Source organism: Neltuma alba, unplaced genomic scaffold (assembly GCF_004799145.2).
Source record: "Neltuma alba isolate B1F8T4 unplaced genomic scaffold, ASM479914v2 tig00013006_pilon, whole genome shotgun sequence".
Classification (NCBI taxonomy): domain Eukaryota; kingdom Viridiplantae; phylum Streptophyta; class Magnoliopsida; order Fabales; family Fabaceae; genus Neltuma; species Neltuma alba.
Window position 1 is genome coordinate 3,373 of NW_021637355.1, and position 22,307 is coordinate 25,679.

At 34.8% G+C, this 22,307-nt stretch overlaps 3 protein-coding genes across 4 annotated transcripts; 2 read left to right on the forward strand and 1 right to left on the reverse strand.

The window, feature by feature from the left end:
• Positions 1 to 2,182: 2,182 nt before the first annotated feature.
• On the reverse strand, positions 2,183 to 7,325 carry LOC114733482 (triosephosphate isomerase, chloroplastic). The gene is made up of 9 exons (XM_028920949.1): positions 7,007 to 7,325; positions 6,107 to 6,133; positions 4,924 to 4,993; positions 4,290 to 4,413; positions 3,695 to 3,779; positions 3,451 to 3,583; positions 3,154 to 3,327; positions 2,515 to 2,597; positions 2,183 to 2,435 (listed from the first exon to the last, which is right to left on the reverse strand). Exons 1-9 carry the CDS (start codon positions 7,241 to 7,243, stop codon positions 2,379 to 2,381), a joined length of 990 nt encoding a protein of 329 aa, XP_028776782.1. The 5' UTR covers positions 7,244 to 7,325; the 3' UTR covers positions 2,183 to 2,378.
• Positions 7,326 to 10,389: 3,064 nt separating this feature from the next.
• LOC114733483 (translocon-associated protein subunit alpha) lies at positions 10,390 to 14,124 on the forward strand. The gene is made up of 8 exons (XM_028920950.1): positions 10,390 to 10,564; positions 10,995 to 11,153; positions 11,247 to 11,297; positions 11,554 to 11,642; positions 12,277 to 12,354; positions 12,458 to 12,661; positions 13,157 to 13,222; positions 13,686 to 14,124. The coding sequence occupies exons 1-8, from the start codon at positions 10,495 to 10,497 to the stop codon at positions 13,734 to 13,736; spliced, it is 768 nt and encodes a 255-aa protein (XP_028776783.1). The 5' UTR covers positions 10,390 to 10,494; the 3' UTR covers positions 13,737 to 14,124.
• Positions 14,125 to 18,423: 4,299 nt separating this feature from the next.
• On the forward strand, positions 18,424 to 21,439 carry LOC114733481 (proline-rich protein 4-like). Of its 2 annotated transcripts, XM_028920948.1 has the most exons (3): positions 18,424 to 18,618; positions 19,575 to 20,446; positions 20,516 to 21,439. In XM_028920948.1, exons 1-3 carry the CDS (start codon positions 18,450 to 18,452, stop codon positions 20,939 to 20,941), a joined length of 1,467 nt encoding a protein of 488 aa, XP_028776781.1. In that variant the 5' UTR covers positions 18,424 to 18,449; the 3' UTR covers positions 20,942 to 21,439. The 2 variants fall into 2 exon arrangements, with proteins under 2 accessions (XP_028776781.1, XP_028776780.1); XM_028920947.1 differs by having other exon boundaries at positions 19,575 to 21,439.
• The last annotated feature ends 868 nt before the right edge of the window (positions 21,440 to 22,307 follow it).

A 22,307-nucleotide genomic window follows, 5' to 3' on the forward strand; every position in this document is an offset into this window, starting at 1 on the left:
GGAAGTTACTTGTGAATTGATGTCTCTTGCGCAGATGTATTATTGAAGTGTGATCTATGTAATGATATCCCAGATCAGATTAATAAAGAATGTTCATATATGATGGTCATTGTTGATTCTGGCGTATTTGATTGTTTCTGAAAGGCAATTCCTGGGGACATTTTGTATCCGTTTTAAGAGTTCGAAGTTTCTTCTAAGCACTCTGGTTTGCAGAGAACATTCTCAAGGATAACAAAAAATATTCATTATTGGCCAAATCCGCTCTTTCAAAATAAATTCCCGGAAATATCTAAAACATTTGATCCGTACGGGGGAAATTGGGAGAAAGGGAGGGAAGAAAAAATGTTAATAGTTAGTAATAAAAAAAATATTAATGAGTTTGATTTAAAAAGAATTAAAAAAGTGAGGTTAAATTTAACTGATTTTATTTACTCTTTTATCTGACATTTTTTTATCAAAATTTTATAATCCCACTATTTTTTATTTTTTTAAATCAAACTTATTAAAATTTTTCCTTCTCTTTCCTTCCCTCCAGTTCTCTCATACCAAACATTGGGTTAGGAAAACTTAATTCTTAAGTTGTTATAGTTTTATCTAAATTTTTAACTATGTATATGTAAATCTTTAAGTTAGTGATATATACACATGTAAGGCGACTATTATTAGCATAATTGTTTTTTATTTTATGTTAGTGATATATAATTTTTATTCTATCATTTTATTTTTATCATCTTTTTTATTTTATATTTTTATGACAATTTATATGTTATTCGCATTAATTGTAATTAAAATTAATGTATTATGAGTACATGAATCAAAGCCTATAATTAAGAACTAAAAAAATTTAAAAACTTGATTAAAAAATGAATAAAATAAAACGGGAAAATGACCCGTCACCGAATTTTGGCCCATGTGACATGTGTCCCTACTCTAGCCCATTCTTCTTGCTTCACATGCACCTAAACGCCATGGAAAGCGGCTTTATAATCCATTTCGATCAATTCATTAATTAATGGAGTATGGCTTGTTGCGGAGCACTGTTATTAATGGACTTACTTTTTTGAACGTTTAAAAGCAGATGCAAAGTGGTTTAGCTGAGATGTCCTCCTCACCGACACGTTTCACAACAATATCTGCCATTCCATTGACATTGGCTTTTGTATTTATAAGGTAACGGTAAACAATTGACTTCGTCCAAACCCGCGTCAACTTATTCCTATAATCCTTACTTACTCAACAAGTTTTCCTTATTTTCCTATTTCTCATCACATTGATGATTCAAAGAGAGGCATGTCTGTCAGAATTCATCGTACACTTATTGTGTTATTGACTTCGTTTTGGGTTGATAGTTGATGTGTTAACTAGGCTTCCATGCGCTTCTAATACCCAATTAAGGACCACTGAATGTATTTGATCGTAATTTTAATCATCTGTAATTGTAAAACTAAGTGTTATGCTATATTCGGAACAAGATTACGAAATAATGAAAAGCAAATTTCACGATCCTCTTTCTACGACCAGGAGGAGCGTTTGTATAGTAGTTTGAAGGCTCAGACCCTATTTACTAAAATGGATTTTAGTCTTCAAAGTTCAAACCTTAAGTTTCCTAAATGGTTGCCTTTGCTAACCTGAATTTTCTTCAATAATATTTTCTACATCTAACATTCTAACAAGCTGGAAGTTGAAGAAAGTGCAAATGAAATTTGAAGTTCACTTTACAAGTAAATCTTTAGCGATTTTCAAGTGGGTGCTTTCAGCATAGAGAGGATGTGAAGAAGTATTTGAACCTACAATTTGTTTCAAGACCAATGAATCAATTTTATTCACAATACCTAACTACTCTTTCATGGATCAGTCCACGGCTCCTCAGACCACTTGAGGAAAGATGTTCGCTCTAAAAGTCCTACAACATTACAAAGATGTCTCTTGGCCTTGGGGAGCTTAATGCCACATCTTGATCTAAAATCAGAAATCAGTTTTAAGGGCCACCCCATGCTGCTAGCCTGCTAAGACCCATAATTAGTTTAACTTTATCTGTAACTAGCACCAACTATGAGTCCATAATTAACTAGCTCACATGTGCACCTCGCAGCGTTGGATATAAAATATTGAATATTGACGAAAAGAAAGGAAATTATTCCTAAAATTGAAGTGACCAGCATTAATTTGTGAACACTAGTTGTTTATTTCTGAAATGCTTTGTATAGCCATTTGCTATAAGACAGTAACTCGTTGGAAAAGAGAAGGATGACCTAATATCTGCAAAGAAATAGCAGAAGATCCACCAAACCCAATCTGCTATCATACACCAACATTATTGCCACAACGGGCATGCTTTATCGATAAAAAACTCTCGCTGCCAAAAGCAGATAAAGTTATCAAGCCGCCACTTTCTTGGATGTGGCTGAATTGACAATGACAGCAAACTCAGGGCCCTGTGTAACAAAATATTTCAAGTTAAAAACTTGGCTTGCTTACTTTGGAGTTTGGATAAAGAACAATACAGTCATGTACCTTCAAAGAAGCACCACCCACAAGAAATCCGTCAATATCTTCTTGCTTTGCAAGCTCAGAACAGTTGCTCCCATTAACAGACCCTGAATACATAAGTAGTCTAGTGTCAATCTAATTTCTAAAGTTTGGGAACAAATGAGATTCTCAAAGGTAATCAAACATAACCTTGATTGAAGTATTTCAATTGATAAGGTTAGGGTCAGTTTAATTTCAACAAGAGGCTAGAGAAGGTATTGGTTTAAAATTAATACCATATCAGCCAAAGGCGTCACTATTGCAACCTCCAAATTACAATTAATTTACTGAATCTACGTTTGCACATCATTAACCTTTTACTACTTCTTATATTCTTGTTGACTAATCAACGATAATTCCTAGTTGGAGCAGCCAATTTCTCTTTACATCAGAGCCACCAAACGAATTTACTTTATCTGTAATAAAAAATATACGCATAATTCATTAAACACAAAATTATCTCATGTGAAACTTCAATTAAGAGACAACAAAATAAAATGAGATTGTGAAGGTTGTTTTCTCTTCTTTTTGAATGTGACATGAGAAAACTTGCAATTTAATCAAAATTGGGCCTTAAATTTTCATGATACTGTAACAATCTTGAAACTCAAATAAATGATCTACCTCCATAAATAATTCGAGTTTTAGACGCAACTTCAGCTGAGACATTCTTCTTCAGCCAATCACGTACAGCTACATGTACTTCTTGAGCTTGCTCGGGAGTGGCCACTTTGCCAGTTCCAATGGCCCATACTGGTTCATATGCAATAACAATATTGTCCCAACCAGGTACAGCATCTGCGCATAATGAGCATAGCAAATATTATATAAACAAACTGGAATCTCCCCCCCCCCCCTAACTCGTTTATCCTCAGAAGGTAGAAACAGAATATAAAGAAACATCAAGAATAAAAACCTCACCTGCATAAGCCTTCAACTGCTGGAAACAAACATCAAAAGTTTTCCCGGCTTCCCTCTCTTGTAACAGCTCCCCGATGCATGCTATCACCCCAACACCCTGGCTCAAGGCATAGGCGGCTTTCTTCCCTATAAACTGTTTGGAAGAATTCCAGTTAATTTCTTGACCATTTTGCATCTCTTAGAAAGAACACTGACCATATTTCCCAAGAGAACTATTGTAGAAATTATCTCTGAAAATTTTCACCTCATCATTTTCTCCAATAATATGCCTCCGTTCAGAATGTCCAAGAATAACCCACTTGCAGCCCATGTCTTTAAGTTGCTCCACACTACAAGTGTCAAGTGGCAGTTAGTAACCAAATGAGTTATTAAATTGAACCAAGACTCAGGAGTTCCAACCGGCAACTAAATAACGGATATAAATATTCACATCCAGACTAGAACCACAAGAAAGAGCAAAATGGAAACAAGTGACGTCCATTATTTATTAAAAAAAAAATTGTGAAAAAATGATCTGAAGCTTGAAATAATCTATCCGTGGAAGCCACCAATAGGAATTATGATGCAAATTAGAGAGTAGAGACCAATGCAGTAAAGAAAATGAGCAGGTCACAGCATTGGCACAATGCAGGCTAGACTTAATTATGCTGACCCAAATCATGCACTAAGAATCTGGGGAATTAAAGCCATGATCATCAGACAAAAATTATTCACTTGTAACTACCAAGGCAATTTTTTCAAGTGCATCTAAAATTACCATCCAACATACTTAACATTCTTCATCAGAGAAAAGTTCATTTATTGATTAGCATGCCAAGCTTGACAGAATAGAAGCCAACCTAATCTCTCCAGTAAAAGCACCTCCTTTTCCCACCCAAGAGTTCTGGGCAGATACCTCAATCCGATCTGTGATTGAGCTTTTCACCTGATCGATGTACACAAAGGGAGGTGCAACAACAACATCTGCACCAAACATTTACAAAAATTAGGCAAATAGCATTCCAAACTTAATTCGAGGCTTTTACTTAAAGCAGACTATGCAAGAGCTGAGGCAGCCACCAGACTCCTATTCTTAAATCCTTTTGGCACAAATGAACAGGTCCTCAAATTTCTGTCCTGTGCTCGAGTAAGTGAGCACCCCAAGATATCAAAGTTATCACACCATTTTGGATAGCTTCTTTACCAAAGTAGTCTAATCATGCAGTTGAGGTGGCCACTATACCCCAATGTTTATGAGATGGAGTATGTAGAGCACTATAATGTATGACACCATTGGTATAGCATATTTACCATATCATGTGCCAGTCAAATGGATCAGCATGATTAGATAACCTCATTTTCGATTTAAAAACTTGGGTCAACTTCATTTCCAGATTCTGAGGAGTCAATAGCCAGAAGAATGCAAGTTTACTCAAATACTGTCTACACCTTTCAATTGAAAAGGCGCCAAATTAAAGTTTTAACATATCTCACCAACATCAGGCTCCAATTTTGCGCTGTTCAAGTCAGAGACAAGCTTACTGATAGAGTCTTTTGTGCCGTTCTAGAAAAACCAAAAAAAAAAAAAAACTCATATTTAATTGCAGATAAGATATTAAAGAATAAAACAAATATAACCACGCAGCATTAATGATTTCAATGGACAGCAAAGGAAATTTATATGCACAACAATCAAGTTGAATTAACGTCAAACATAAGAAATAGTTAGATACAAATCATGGAAAGTGGAAAAACAAGTAATTGTAACGTGACCAAAGGAAATGCGTCAGAAATAAATGCGTCTGAAATCCATGTTCATATCAAGTAGGGGACCAAACCAGGAAAAAATGCAAACAAAACATTAGAAAAACTAATAACGTATCTCAGAAACATCAAGAAACACTAAATTTGATGATTCACAAAAGTAGCTAATAGGTGGAAGGATATTTGTCAAGCCATGACAGAGCGTGTTACAATCAGATAATTCTGACATAAGGCTTTGTTTAACATATTTAATAGGAGGCCAGAAAGATTGGTGCGTTGCCTTGCTTAGATTTTCTTCATATAGTTAGCAAGGACTAAAACTATAGAAATTTCCTTGCTCTATTTTACATAATTTCAACAGTTCATCTATACATCCAGCTAATAGCACTGAGTATTACCCAATAAACATGCAGAATTCGTGAGTAGTACATAGTAGTCCAAGCAGTGTTTTTTTATGCACGAAATTTAGGAAATAAGAAACAGTGCTACACACCCTATGCTGCTATTTCAGTCTTTAGGAGGGAGAAAATGCAGAACAAATGAAGAAAGAAAAGATTCATATGCATATTGTATTAATAAGAGACCAGTTAGCAGCCCATGTTTGGTGATTTTATAAAACTAGGATAATGAGTATAACAATAAGCATACTTTGGAACAAAAATGGTCTATCAGTGCTGCAACCCTCTTAAATAGATCCTAAAAATCTCCCTGAAGCAAGGTCCATGCCGTTACTTTCACATATAATATTTTGGTTGAGAATGACAAAATTAAACACTTAAGAAAGCACTGAAATTCAAATTGCCAACCGTAAGTATTGCAATTTTATCGGGAATAAAACTTTTCCATTACCCAAAAATTGGATGGGCAGGAAATAAAAAGGGGGCAAATAAGGTGGGAGAAAGAAGATACTTACACACTTCCAGTTGCCACCAACAAAAAACTGCAGCCACAAAAAAGAAAGAAAAGATTAAGAATTAAGCTACCAAGTCGCGACATGGGTAACCAGTAAAAACTGAAACCATGTGATTTCAGTGACAGCTAATAAAATGAGTTACGAAGGATAGACAGTCTTCTTACTGGAAAGATTTTTGAATTATATAGATTATTGATTAATCTAAAAAACGCTTTTCATCTCATTGTTACTGAGCATGGCAAAACATCACTGTAATTCATACGTTATGCTTGTAATTTAAATCACGAGTAGTTTTGTAATAACCTCTAACACAAGTCCTCACAATCAAAAAGCCCTTTCGAACTTGAAATGTGGACAGAGCGATGCCAACCATGCTTTGTACCAGAAATTTGAAAATAATGAAGAGAATGAGAAGAAGGATCCAATTTACACTTGGTGATAAAAGCTATGATACTGTTCAATGACCATTTCGACCCAAAAGAAAGAAGGAGAAGAAGTGAAAATCCTTAAGCTATTAACTTTCAGGCGAAAGGCTGAATAGTATCTATGATAATTTGTCATAAAGCAGCACCATTGTTAATTCATAAGGTGGCCAATCCCAAATTATTCTCGCAGCCAGAATTCGGTCCAATCTATGTTTTTTCTATATTCCCTTTACCAAAATATTAGCTTCAGAAGAAAGTAAATGCAGCAGCAGAAAGACTCGGGTAAACCAAAAACAATGTATAACTAATAAAAAAGAATCCCCATTTAAGAGAAATACATTCCCTGCCGAAATCCCAGGAATCCCCAATACAAGTCTCAACCATCAAAAACTACAGAATAAAAAACCCACGAAGATCTTAAATCCATAAAAGCGTTGGTAAAAACAAAAACTACTATGACGAATCCGAAAAGTACCTTGCCAGAGCCGGCCATGGTGACAACGCCACGGCAACCCTTGCCTGAGGAAGAGAGCCGGAGAGTGGAATGAACATGTTCAAACAAAGATTGAGTGGAGGACACAGATTGAGAGTTGAAGTAATCAAGTTTGGAGCAAGAGCGGCGGAGGCCACAGAAACTGGGGGCAACGGAGGTGGAAGAGATGGATTTGGGGCCAGAGAGTTGGGATGCGAGTGAACTTGAAGTTACTGCCATTGAAGAAGATGAAAAAATAAAAAAGATCCTTTGCTTTCCCCCCGGGTTAGCCTCCTTTCAACTTGGCGATGGTTTGCGGTGTTGGCGGTGACTGAGACTGGTCCTCTCACCTACTTATATAGCCAAGTAGATATCATGGTTTGTGGTTTCCACTCACGAGTCACAAATGAAAACGGATAGAGCCACGGGAGGACAACTGGACAAGGAGCAAGGCTTCATATACGCGCGCACGCGCGAGCTGGCACATGCATGGTAATGAATCCCCAAAATGTAGGTTAAAGAATCTAATTTTGGTTTGTTTCAGATACCTTCTATTTTTTTTTTATAATTATGGAATCTAATTTCCAGTTCTCCACTCAGTGTACACGCGCACGCGCGAGCTGGTACACGCATGGTGATGAATCCCCAGGCCAAAATGTGGTTCATGGAGTCTAATTACCACTTCTCCACTTAAAATATGTTTTACTTTGGTTTCATCTGAATACTTTTTAAATTTTTTTAACCAAGTTTTAGAGAATATAATTATCAATTCAGTAAAAATCATAATAAATATGAAATCATATGTTAATCTTAGAGAAATAGTAAAAAAAAATATTTTGAAAAAAAATTGTAAATAAGAACCTGTTATACAGATGAACAAATAACAACAATTTTCATAAATGAGTCCATATATATATTTTTTTAATTTTTAAGATTTTGTTTGCAATTTTTTCTTAATGTTATGGGTCTATATTTATAGGATAACTATAACTACAATTTGTAATAATACGTGGATATTCATAACATTGATTGTCTTTTGAATTTTTTTTTCCTTCTTTAAAATATCATATATCGGGTATTGTATTTTAAGATACACTTGGAAAAAAAAAATTTTATAGTGTTAGATGAATATTTACTCTAAATTGTATTACTCATATTATCCTCCTATTCAAAGCAATTGTCAATATTTAGTTTTGCTTAAACCAGACATGAAGCCAAAACATGTTTGTTATGTTTTTATCATTACTACTTTTTTGCCCGATATTTTTTATTATTATCAACTTATCACCACTGCTTATATAAGTTCAGGGGAAAACAATTTGATTACGTGCATGTTTAATGAATAAAAATTAAATGCATATTTAATGGTCCATTGAACAAACAATTCTAAAAGTGGTTCATGTACACGTACTGATGACTAGAGAAATCATGCATGAGCATTGTTTCTTTCAATAAATAAATAAGTATATGCATATCTCTACTTTCATTTAATAAAGAAACATAAAATATTTCCCTATCATTCGTTCAAAAAAAAATCCCTATCAAGTATAACAAATCACCACATTTTTTCCCACAATCACCATGGAGTTAACTGTATGCAGTGCATTCAATATTTAAAAAAAAAAAAAAACATAGGCAAGTCACTTGAAGAGAAAAGTTAGGATCCTGAAAAAGAAATGAAATATATGCTATGATAAAAATACCCTTTATTTATCTCCAGTTGATGCTACTAGCTAGCAAATGTGTTGGGAGCGGACTCTTGGCAAATACCTGAAATTATGGTTTGGGTAAAAAATTTGCCAAATATAGGAAAAAATCAGCAAACCACAGTTTTGGACTAAGACTGTGGTTTTGAGCTCAAAATCATGGTTTTAAAAGAAGTGAATTCATTATACTTTTAATTCAAATTGGAGAGTATGATTGTGCCTGTCAGAGTAGATCTCAACAGTAATATGAGTTTAACACCCCTTAATTATTTTTCTATAAACATATTTAATTTTATATTTTATAAATATATATACACATATTAATTAATTAATAATTATATTATTTTATATATTATTAATTATGTTGGTAAAAAATATATTATTAACAATTTTATTCCTTCAAATTAAAATATATTATAAAATCTATCTTTTATATAATTATCATATTAAATTATGCTCTTTTTAGTAATTTGCACATATAAAAAGTGCTTCTAATAACAACTATCTAAACACTCTCATTATTAGAATAACTTTTTTAGAAAATTTATTCTCCCAAAATATATTATCCAGAAGTTATTCTCTAAATTATAATTTGGTTTCATCCAAACACCCCTTCAAACTGACAGTCTTACCAAGTCTAGCCCATGAATTTTATATAAATGGATTAAGATTTGGCAAAGCATGAAATTTTTTATATAACTAATATCTATAATTGCAATTCAAGGGACGGGTTCAGATTCTCAAACGCGTGAAAATTTTTTTTTTAAAAAAATGAAGGGCGAGAGGTGTATTTTCATCCGCTGAGTGTACTCTACGCGCTCTATGCACAAGTAAGGATAATTTCATGGCTTACAAATAATATTTGGATTCGTTCACCCAAAAAAAAAAAATATTTGGATTCCCGAATCTGACCAGTATTCTTGTTTCTTTTTGTCCATGAATTTTTATTTCTTTTGCTTTTGCCTTTTTTTGTTTTTTAAGCTTCAGTGGCTCATACGCGTGGGTAAGACTGCGATTCTCGCCCAGTCGTGGCCCAAAAATTTTAACCCAAAAATAAAGACAATGTGGATCGCCGGCTTTTTCATCACATCCTCATTTGCCTTTGACGACCATTATCACAATCAGCTAGATTTTTTTAGGCCTACAGTTTCACTGTTTTGCACCAATGGGGCTGGGCTGGGTTGAGTTTTGTCGAAAGGTTAATTCCTCCTAATATAACGATAACGACGTAAGGTTTGAACTCGCTGAGAAAAATACTTAAGCAGTGTGCTGGACAAGAATAAAAGATATATATTGTTATTGCTTTCAATAGATAAATATTGATTCTAATTATAAAGTTTTATTTGTAATCTGTAAATAATATTTTATGATTAAGACAGGAGGTAGTACTATATTTTCACATGGCACGGGGTCTAAATTGAACCTATACATAGAGAAATATTTTTAAAAAATAAAGAAATTACATAAAATTAAATAAACACACACACACACACCCCTTAGCTTCAGTTGAACACTGATAAATAATTTGTTCTCAAATTTCAACGTATCCAAGCCCACTTTTGAGTCTCCGTTCTGCCCTTGCTCGCGTCGCCACAGGTCCAGTCCAGAACAGTAATAATTGACAAGTCAGAGGTTGAAAGTTTAAATGGCCGAAACGACAAATTCTTCAGTACTACAGCTGTAGCAGCACCTCCGCAGCAAAATCCCGGTCTCCACGCTCCGGTATTCATCTTTGTGTGGGAAGCCGGAATCACCATTTCAATAAGAAGCATTCTAGATTTGGGCATGGCTCCCATCAACAAGTTTTGGATATTTTGTCTCGCTTTATTTTGCCTCGCTTCCCCTCTCATACAAGGTCTGCTCCTCAAATTCTAGATCCAGATCAATCGAGCTCGTACATACATACGCTTTGTATATTTTATTCCATTTCGTCCGTTTCTAATTTAAAATTTAATTTAGGTAGGACCGAATTGTTGCATGCATTTTATGATCGCTTTGATCTGCAGGATTGGTTAAAGTTGACTAATTTGTTTAAATTGCCGTTTTGATTTCACATTCAGGGTCAACTGCTTATCTTCAAGCTGACTTTTTTGTTTGATCTGCTTTTTACTGTTTTGGATTTGATATGTTCTAGGTCTTAACCTTTCGTGAGTCTTTATTGTTGTCCTGCTTTAATTGCTTATATGGGGCAGAACTGATAAAAATTTGGAAACTTGGGTGGCTACACATCTTTCGATACAAGTTTCGACTGACAAGCAAAAAATGTGGTTCTTTTTACTTCCTAGTTGCTAGGTGCCAGTCAGATTCAGATGAGGCTGCGGAGACCACTGAAGCAAGTGATGTTGGCATTGTTGGTCAGAATACTGAAGATCTTGGTGGTGAGAGCTATTCCTCTGCTCCAGGAATTGATACGCTCTGCGTATTCCCAAAGAATGGTGCAAAATGTAAGAACCTGTATACTAGTATCCAAAGGTATGGTTCACAGTGAGTTTCTTTTTTGTTGAGAGGATGTAACCTTTTTTCTTTATATAATCTAGTGGTTCCAGCTGGAGAAGAGACAGACCTGATCGTTGGTGTGAAAAATGATGGTAATTGAATCAAATCTGATACTTATTAATATATTTTGCCCTGCATTTTCATGGTCTTCTGTTCGGTAGTAACCTTTGTACTGGTAACCAATCACTGATCAGCTATAACGTCTTTTGGCTTTATCTTCTCATTCTCTGAACATCTCTTCGTCTTGGTAGATGTGTTACATTATTTACGGACTCTTCCTTGGTTACCCCATGTTTTAAAAATTTTGACAAGTTACCTGCTTTAATTCATTGTATGAACTGGAAACAGGGGAGGCAAGCTTGAAGGTTATTGCAATTAAAGCTAGTGTTCACTTCCCATATAACCACCACTATGTTGTTCAAAATCTTACAGCTCAGGTAATAATTGCATGCTCGATGTTGAATTTATTTTTCCCTTTCTTTTTGTTATCTACGTTCAAGACCTATGGTGAAGCATATGTTTAACTCATTGTTGTTAACTTTTAACCTATCCAATTATGGATTTCATCTTTGTCTCTATCTTGTGGCTTGTGTCATGCTGGACCTCAAGAATCGATGAACTTTTTCTTTTTGGTGGAAAATTTGAACACACACACACACACACACTTACTTTTGGCTCATAAACTACTGTTGTATTAGTTTTCATAAGGAAAATATTGTTTTATTCATAAGACAGCTTGAGAATGTGCCTTCTAAGCATATGTGGGCATCCATTTTATAGACACTGCTGCTGGGAGTTGGGTTGAGTGTAGAAAATGGGCTTGAGAATGTTTGTTGATATAATTTTTATCCTTCCCTTTTCATTTAGAGAGCAGCAGTCACTCCTCCCTTCAGATAGACATTGCTCAATTATCTTAGATTTACAAATCCATCTGAAAGCATGAAATCTGCTGAATTTATAACTCTGGTATTGTGTAACGCATGCTTGTTCCATTCCTTCTGAAGGAACTAGGGTTTTTGATACTATGCTAGTTTGGCTAAAATTAAATGGTAGCTTGTGTTTTAATTGCAGCTTTTTAATTATGCTTCTGTGCCAGCCTCAGCACAGGGTACTTTCCCATATACATTTGCTGTGAGCCAATACTTGCAGGTAACTCCGTTGTTTTGGAAGTCTAATGGATTTAATTTCACAGTCATTAACGTCAGAAAAGGAACAACGTTGACATGCCTAATTATTTTCTTTTCCTATGCAGCCTGGAGCTTTTGATCTGGTGGGAACCATTGTGTATGAAATTGACCAGCATCCATACCAAAGCACATTCTATAATGGCACTATTGAAGTTGTTGATGCAGGCAGTTTTCTTAGCGTGGAGTCTGTTTTTCTTGTTACTCTTGGAACTGCCCTTCTTGTCCTCTTTGTGCTATGGATTTATGGTCAAGTTCAGAACGCATCCAAGGTACTACAACTTTTTTTTAACGTGTTTTCCTTGAATGGATTTAATCTTGCAGGACCAAATCATTAATTTACTTTACTCTATGTATTATTGAGTTTCATTATCCTTTTTCTAATTAATTCAGTATCTGCTGCGATGAAATGTTTTACTAGAAAGATGCATAGATGCTGCAAAATTAAAAGAAATGAAGAATTACTCCAATCAAATAAGAAGCAAATCAAGTTGGAGAACTCATGTTTCCGTAATTTTCCTTGGCATCATAATTATCTGGAGTAAAAGAATCCATTACTCCTGGAGATTATAAGAATGTCTCTCTTGAAGGCTCTTCATTAGTATCTGTGCCTGTGTCATAGCTTTGTTATTATCAAGCACTATGCGTATACAATACTGAAACAGCAGCTAATAAGATATTTCAAACTCATAGCAGCACTTTCTTTTTCCTGGCTGGTTATTTTCATCTTTCCCCATTTAATTCTCATTTTTGCATATGAATCTTAGAAAACAAAGAAGGGCGCAAAAGTTGAAGTTGGGACTAGGACTACCTCAATGGATGAATGGCTTGAGGTGCGTGTTTATGCTTTAATGCTTTACTATGTATTTGACACTTGTGCTATTTAATGTCATGGTGACTTTAGTTGATTCCCAGCATAAGAAAAAATTGCATTTCACCCGGAACTAAGACCTCATTTTAACTTAACTAGGTAAATTTTAACAGTGTAACAAAGCACAACATACACACACACATTGGGAAAATGCGATACTGTCTTTTGAATGAGACTGAGAGGTATTTTGTGTCTTTACCCTAAAAAAAAAGAAAAGAAAAAAGAAAAACAGAGGAAGTTTTGTTCCATTTAAAAATTGATATACTGTTGTTGTAGTCAGACCTTACTCTGGGGGTGTAAAATGTAGTTTCCATATGAAGTCTCACCCCCCTTACTAGGTATTTATACTTTCTCCCGAGACCATTAAATCTGAGTTTGGATTTGGCTTCTAATCTTATTTATTTCTACTGCATGTCTACTCCCAGGGAACTGCATACGCCATGTCGAACAACAAATCAAAGAAGAAAGATAAATAATTCTTCTCAAGTTCATATGTGCAAGACGACCCTGGAGTTCAGAATCCTGTAACTCAACTAGGTTGGAGAATTTAAAAGGGCTAAAGAAGTAGCACTACTTTAGGCTGAGAAGCTGCCTTTCTGTTTTAACTTATGAAGTAAATTTAACCATTTCCCCCCTCTGTATGAAGTTTAGCTTGTCCAGTAGAGAGATGAGAGGAATGAGTTCAGAGAAATACAGTTCCCCCCCCCCCCTGAACCGGCAGATTTTTTTGGGGGGTTTATATCGTGTTGAGACTATATAGATTCAGCTCTTTTGTGGACTAAATTGGATTTTTGGCCTCTGGTCCATGTGTTGCCGTAGTTTATAATTTGTAGCGTTGCTGGTGTGGAGAGAGCCTTTCCACAATGGGTTAAGTCTTTTTTTAAAAAATATATTATTTTAAATTTTTTAGGTTACTAAATATACAGTCATGCCATATCAACGTGCTATATCATGTCTGCTAATAAATGACGAGTCCGGATCCTCTCTAATGGTGTTTGAGGTGAAGAAGGAGAAAAAAGGGGAGATAGGTTTTGCTTTTGCTTACGTGGTCCTTTAAAAATTCCAGGCTTGTTGACTAGGTGACCACTCAAAAGACAACGAATGGGGTTGGGTTTAGTGAGATGAAAAGGTTAGTTCCTTATATATAACAAATTGAGTTTTTAATTTCTGTCGTTTCATCTAGTTCTGATTGTGTTTCGGATACACTTTCCAATGAGAGAATATTTATGTTTAATTATTAAAAAAAAAGACATAAAATGTATAAAGGAAAATTGATGAAATAAAATCATCATGTTATTTTTCCTTTTACAATATGCTGTTTTTTTTTTTTGGTACAATACAATATGCTGTTGTTGCTGTCACCAATTAATGATAGTTGCGGTGGGCTTGGAGATTAAAAGCAGACACATGGGCTCATATTCACTGCGATTAGGGGTGGAAATAGGCCAGGCCAGGCTTTGCTCTTCACAGGTCAGGCCTGTTTTGAAGCCTATTGGCCTGAGCCTGGCCTGTGGCCTGTTACAGGCTTACTTTTTAGCCTGAGCCTGGCCTGTATAAAGGCCTGGTCTGGCCTGAAGCCTGTTAAAATGTCTGTATTTTTAAAAAATTCAAATTATAATAATTTATTTTTTAAAAAAAGCTAAGATAAAAAAAAACGTATATAATAATTTAATTTTTAGTCTTGTCTTTTATTTAAATTTTAGTATCATAAGTACAATTTTAAATCTTAATTATAATTTATAAGAATATTATTGAAAACTAATTGTAATTATATGTTAAAATTTGGAATAAGACTACGTTTAAGTACACACAAAAAATTAAAATTAAGACAAATAAATAAAGAGGAAAAAAATACTAATTTTATAATGAATAAAGAGGGTATCATACTTAAATTAACATAATACGTAAGTTAGTTAATTTATCATTCTTGGAACAAAATTTTTCTTTCCTATTTTCTTTATATTTTTAAGATTTAAAAATCACATTATTTATTGATATTATTATTTTAAATTATATTTTTATCTTCACTTGTCATCTAAACTTCAAAATCTAAGAAAAGATCAAGCTATTAACTATATATTAAAATTAAAAAATAAATTAAAAGAGCACATTAACAATAATAGCATTAATTAATTTTTTCATATATTATGATTATAAATTCCTGACAGGCCCAGGCCGGCCTAACAGGCTTAACAGGCTTTTTAAAAAGCCTAAACCTGGCCTATTTAACTAAACAGGCCTTCAAACAGGCATGAGCCTGTCTTTTTTGGAAAACAGGCCAGGCTAGGCCAGGCCAAATGTAGGCCAGGCTATAGGCCCCTGACAGGCCGCCTGGCCTATTTCCACCCCTAACTGCGATTGTGATGGTGCTTTATTTTATTTTCTTAATTTGTTTTTTTTAAGATCTTGATTATTCAAATTACACAAATCATTTACCGGAAAAAAAATCCAGAACTGTCTTGACTCTGGTGAGGAATGATAAACTAAGGGGTGTTTGGTTTGTGATTTATACAAATCGAGACAAAACTCTTCTCACATACTTATTTTGAGTACCGTATTGGTTTTCACTCAAATACTCCTAAATAGTTTAATATGACACTGGTTTCTTACTCTCCTCGTGGTGTTTATGTCTGCCACTACCGTGTTAGAAACTTCTATTCACCTTTTTCAATTGCAACTTACAAATGATGTGGCTTGAGTGGCATAAAATTTCACTATGGCACTGGTACAGATCTAACTATCCCACTTCATTTTCTAGGAGTTCTCAAAATCTACTGGGATAAAGGATTCCATGTTCCAAAATTTCTATCAAAATTTGTGTATTTTTATTTGTAAAGAGAATTAAAAGTTAATTTTAGCCCCCACTTTCATCTGATTTTTTCTTTTGGCCCTCCCCACATTAATTTCTAGATCTGTGCTTGATGTTGAGATTGTGAATATGAATAAGGAGATGTTTGGATGGAAAGAAAACCATGATTTTAAAGTGTTTTTATGGTATACGAAGTAAATATATGAAAAAATTTGTATTAATTTATGGAAAAGTACTTTTTAAAAACACTTTTGGGATAATGCAAACACGCCTTAAAAAGGGGTTAGTTTTGTAGAAATCTCAACGTAAAACTTAGCTGAGTAAATATAAGAGCTTTTCTTTTGTATAGTATTAAAACATTATTTTCTTATATCTGGCAAAAAAAAGTATTTTTTATAATGTTTGCTGCTATGATTTATTAAACGAATAAATGTACAAATTAGCTTGCAAGGTGGCTCAAAACTCATGCTCCCCCATCTTTGATTTGCGAGAAAAAATTAACATGGAGGTAAAATAACAATAAAAATGATTTAAAAAATTGAATTGGCAACCTATTCATGCAATATTTCTTTATGCGATGGGGAGGCAAGTCGACATTGCTTCATGTTATCAGTGACAGAAATAACATTAAATTGTTTTTGTTGAGATTTGAATTATATTGAATAATAGTTTAAAATTTAATTTTTTTAAAAAATAATGATTTTCATATATATTTTTTTTCAAATTTGCAAATTAACAGACTGCTTTTGTTCTCTGCTTTTTAGATAAAAATTTCAAAATAAAACTAAAATTTACCCCGTCTGAATTATGTATAAATAATCTACTTGACGAAAACAACGCCATTTGAGGGGCAAATAATTGGGCACTAACACCTTCGTGTCCAGGACTCTGATGGTGTCATGATTTAAAAGAAGTAGCTGAGCAGTTATTACATGATTTTAGCTTGACTTGGTATTTAATTGGTCATGTTCATGGTAGGAGGATGATTAGTAGAGGGCATAACAGTTTAGCAATATCTAAAGATCTCATGTTTGCTGATATTATTGCCAACTGCATTTAGCAGCAGTAGCTAGAATGTCACAATGATTTGATTTCTATACCACATATTTGGAAACTGATGATGCTTGTCTTAACTGACATTAGGATCATCATTAGATACTTTTTACAGTAAAATGAAAGAGATGGACTAGAATTTCATAGGAATCTCGAAGCCATGATGATTTTAAATTAATGATCCCAATAGAAATTGATATTTAATAACTGCATTTATTGGGAAAGCATTATCTGTCAAGAAAATCCTCATCACCTTTCAAATTCATTATATTTTAAGAGAACGTATATAAACGTGTCTGATAGTATTATTTGTCAGCCCCTAAATGTTAAATCATTAGATTTATAAGTCTCTCTATTGACATACATCCTTTTCAATTAGTTCATATCTTATATAGTCTCCTATTCTCACATGAACTCATACTTCACTTCCAACACTAAGTAATATATACTCCCTCGGATGCTTTATGTACATTGCATTTCGACGTCTCAAATGTGTATTACTTTGCATGGGTTTTCGGAGTATTTAATAGTTTTTTTTTTAAAAAATATCCTTTTTCTGAAATTATAATGAACTTTTGGGGTTAATCAGGAGTACAAATAGAATTTTCTTCAATTGTAAGACTTTTTTTTTAATGAGGTAATTGATTTTCTTGGTCCCAACAAGAGAGTTGAAAGTCATCTACGTTTAGAACCGAAAGGAGTAAGTATAAGTAACAAACTTCAATTATTTGATTTCTTTTTATATGATTAAAGACAAGTTATTCAGTCTGATCAGATTGCAGAACATTATAGAGATAGAGTTGGTTGATGCATGCAAGTTGGTTCACGTGGAGCCGGAAGTGAATTGGCATGGCAGGTGCAGTAAAATTCTCAAATTGTGAATACTGTACGAGCAATCAGGTCAGCCACAGTAATATGACCATTTGTTGCCTAATAAAATAGTGGAAGTCCAACTCTCGAGAATCATGATGTCTGGTGTAAAAAGCATTTATTAGAAGCCATGAAGTAGGTTTGAGACAGATGTATAGCGCACACAAATTCTTTAATCTGTGTGGTTGAGAGTTCAAGAGAGCATTGAATTGAAAGATAATGCCAGTTTGGTTGTGCAAACCATTGTGACCACGTTAATGTCTTTTTCTCTCTGCGAAGCAAAACAAAGCCATCTTAAGTCATCCATGGCTGTCCCTAGCATCATGTGAGACTCTTTATTTCATTGTCGGTAAGATTGTTATATATTGAGCGAATGAATCTTCAGCAATACTCATCAATTTTCTTGGGAAGCCTAATTGCTTCTGATTGCTTCTGATCAGCTCAAAAGAAGTTGTGGATGCAGAACTTCAGTGCTAGCCATGGAGCAGTTATCTGCTTCTGGCTGTCTCTGTTGTTTGTGGGAACAGACATTTGCTACGGAGAGCAGAGGACAGTTCAGGTTGTTGGGGTTGGAGAATGTGCAGACTGCAATCAGAACAACATTAAGAGCAGCCATGCTTTCTCTGGTACATTGTCTTCTTTTATGAGCTTTTAATTTAATAATGTTTTGCTTTTGAGCTTTAAGGTTTGACCATTTTGTTGGAGCTGCTTTCTTCTTCCGGGTATTGTTCTCCAACTTTTGATCACATCAATAACTAAAAAAATCCCAAGATATAACAAAGAGAGGATATTCATAATCAAGCTAGTCATTTTACTTAAGTTGCATCATTTACAGTCATATAATCATGTACTTGAAGAGAATAACCAAAAAAGTGACATTGTATTACTGGTCATAAATATAATATCTAATTTTTTATGCAATTTGCACTGCAAACTAAATTTGATATTTAGGACTAAAGATAGTACTCCTCCGGTCCTTAATATAAAACCCATTTAACTAATTTGATTAGATTAAGGAAGTTAGGTAAGTTAGTTAATTATAAGAAATGTGACGCGTTTTTCCTAAAATACCATAATCATCTTTCTTAATACCCCATCTTCCTTTTCTACTTGATTATGGTTGAAGGAGTATCCATAGGGGTAATTTAGAGAAAATTAACAAATATGAGAAATGGGTCTTATATTTAGGACCAAAACCAACTCAACAATTGGGTCATATATTAAGGATTGGAGGAGTATTATATACGAGATTTATTTTTCCTCTTGAGACTCATGCTCCCTCCTCCTCCCCTCCCTTTATTTCTCTGAAATTGCATTAATATACAATAAATTTGTGATTACGGAAAATTGGCACTCCCTGCCATTTCACTCAAATTAATTTAATTTAATCTTAAGAATGGAACTTTGAAACAGGATTTTTTTTTTTAATCACTGAATTCAACACCTCAAATCAGATGGACAAATAAAACAGATATATTGGGAGAAATGTTTACTTTAACAATAACCTGTCCTAAAAACAGAGTTAATTAATTTCAATTAGATAGATATATAATAATGTTTTGAGGGTGAAATTGCTGTGCAGGGCTGCGTGTGACTATAGATTGCAAATCACAGAATGGCCATTTCAAAACAAAAGGTGCCGGTGAGCTTGATGAGAAGGGAAACTTCAAAGTATCACTTCCAACAGAGATACTAAAAGATGGTGAATTGAAAGAAGAGTGCTATGCTCAGCTTCACAGTGCTTCATCTGCTCCTTGTCCTGCTCGTGATGGCTTGAAGAACTCCAAAATTGTGGTTAACTCTGAAAATGGCAAGCAAATCCTGAAGCCATATGAAACAGTCAAGTTCTCATCAGTAACTTGCACTTCAGCATTTTTTTGGCCTTTCAACAACTTCCCTCCTTTACCTAAACTACCACCTCTACCTCCAAAGCCTCACCATCCATTGCTCCCTAAGCTTCCACCTTTTAAACATTTTGGCCATCCATTCCCCTTCCCTCATCATAAAGTTTTTCCACCTCTACCTCCAAAGGTCTTCCCTCCTCTACCTCCTAAGGTCTTCCCTCCTCTACCTCCTAAGGTCTTCCCTCCTTTACCTCCAAAGGTCTTTCCTCCTATTTACAAGAAGCCTCTCCCTCCTCCTATCCCACTCTATAAGAAACCGGTCCCTCCTCCCACCCCGGTCTATAAACCGGTCCCTCCTTCAGTTCCTATTTACAAGAAACCTCTTCCTCCTCCTATAATTAGCAAGCCTTCACCAGTACCAGTATACAAGAAGCCCTGTCCTCCTCCTGTTCCAAAGCCTCTTCCTCCTCCTATAATTAAGGAGCCTCCACCAGTACCAGTATACAAGAAGCCTCGTCCTCCTCCTCTGACAAAGCCTCTTCCTCCTCCAATAATTAAGGAGCCTCCACCAGTACCAGTATACAAGAAGCCTTGTCCTCCTCCTGTGCCTGTATATAAGAAGCCTCTTCCTCCTCCTGTGCCTGTATATGTAAAACCTCTACCAGTACCAGAATATAAGAAGCCTCTTCCTCCTCCTGTTCCTGTCTATGTAAAGCCTCCACCAGTACCGGAATATAAGAAGCCTCTTCCTCCTCCTGTGCCGGTATTTAAGAAGCCTTGTCCTCCTGCAGTTCCATTCTTCCATAAGCCACATCCGTTTTTCAAGAAGCCACTTCCTCCTATTCCACCATTTTTCAAGCCTCATCCTTTTCCCAAGATTCTTCCACCACCAATCCCAATTTTCAAGAAGCCACTTCCTTATCCACCTATTCCAATTTACAAGCATCCCTCTTTCAAGCCTCTTCCTCCATTCCCAAAGTTGCCTCCTTTCAAGAAGAAGCCTTTTCCTAAGCTTCCTCCACTTCCGAAGATCCCCCAAAAGCACTTCCATCACCCCAAGTTTGGAAAATGGCCACTGGTGCCTCATTTTCCTCCTCATGCATAGACTACTATAGTTTTACAACTGGACGGAGAAGTTCTCAGAAGCCACATAGTGCAATAAGTTAATAAAAGTTATCAGTTAATTTTGTTAACTTATTGTGCAATCATCCATTGGGAGGGAATTTCTCAAACTAGAAGGAGCAACCGATTCACGTGCATGGTTTCTTTCTGCCTTTTGCTTTCCGGATCATTGGAGATCTATGAATATTGTTGCAGCAATAAAGCCTACAAGGGTATAGAGAAAGTGGATAGGAACGTCAGGAGTGACTGTAGAGAAAAAAAACGGAAGCAATGTTGCTATTTGAAGAAGCTTTTATTATTGGTTAATGTGTGGGTGGTTATTGTTGGTTACATGCAGGGACTTTTTCTGTCTGTATCTGTGCTTGCTTATATGAATGCAGAATGATGATGCTAATAATAGTGGAGAAAAAGATTGAGATCTTCATGTTCTGAATGTAATTCCCATTAATTTATTACTCCTTTATGTCTTTGTTTTTGGTCAGCAGTACACTATTACTCTGCATGTCCATGTTATCCCTGGCTCTGCTTTAGAAGTATATCCCATTATATGAACCTCTAATTATTGAGCTTTTATTTAAGTTCATGACAGAAAAGAATAGTTTACTCTGTAAAAACAGAGGGGGACCACAAAAGACTAATTGCGCAATTAGACGAAGTTAACTAGTTCAGTTGAATTGAAGTGCTGGTGAATGGATGCCTCGGGCAAGTAACGGAATTGATTACTTTTAGACTTCTTCTTTTTGGTTGATGCAAACCATATAATAAAAAAATAGAGAATATAAACGCTGACAAATGTTAGGGCCTGTTTGGGTATCCCCAAACCGTGGTTTCAGAAGCACTTTTCCGCAAAACGAGATAATCTCCTCCACATATTTACTTCGTAATCCGTAAAAGCACTTCTGAAACCATGGTTTGGTTTCTATCCAAACACACCCTTAGTCTGGTTGATAAGAAGTTGAACTACATCCACATGAGATATTGGCTTAAATCTCACTGTTAATATAAAGACTCTGTTAGTAAAAACCTTTTTATTCTTGGAATGATTCATCCTAGGCTAAAAATTACATAATTCACTTGCTAAGTTGCTATTATTCATTTTTTTTCAGGTTTTGCATAAAATTTGAGGCATGTCTATCGATGATTCTTAAATATTAGTAGTACTATCAGTCCTTAATATAAAATCTCGTTTGACTTTTATTTTTGTCATAAATATAAGACCCTAATCTACTTTGCCTCTCCTATTTATTTAATTTTTTTTCCGAGATAGTCTTTTTAATAATGATAATTCTATCTAATAAACTTGATTAGCAATGATATTTTAAGAAAGATAACACCTATTTTTTACAAAT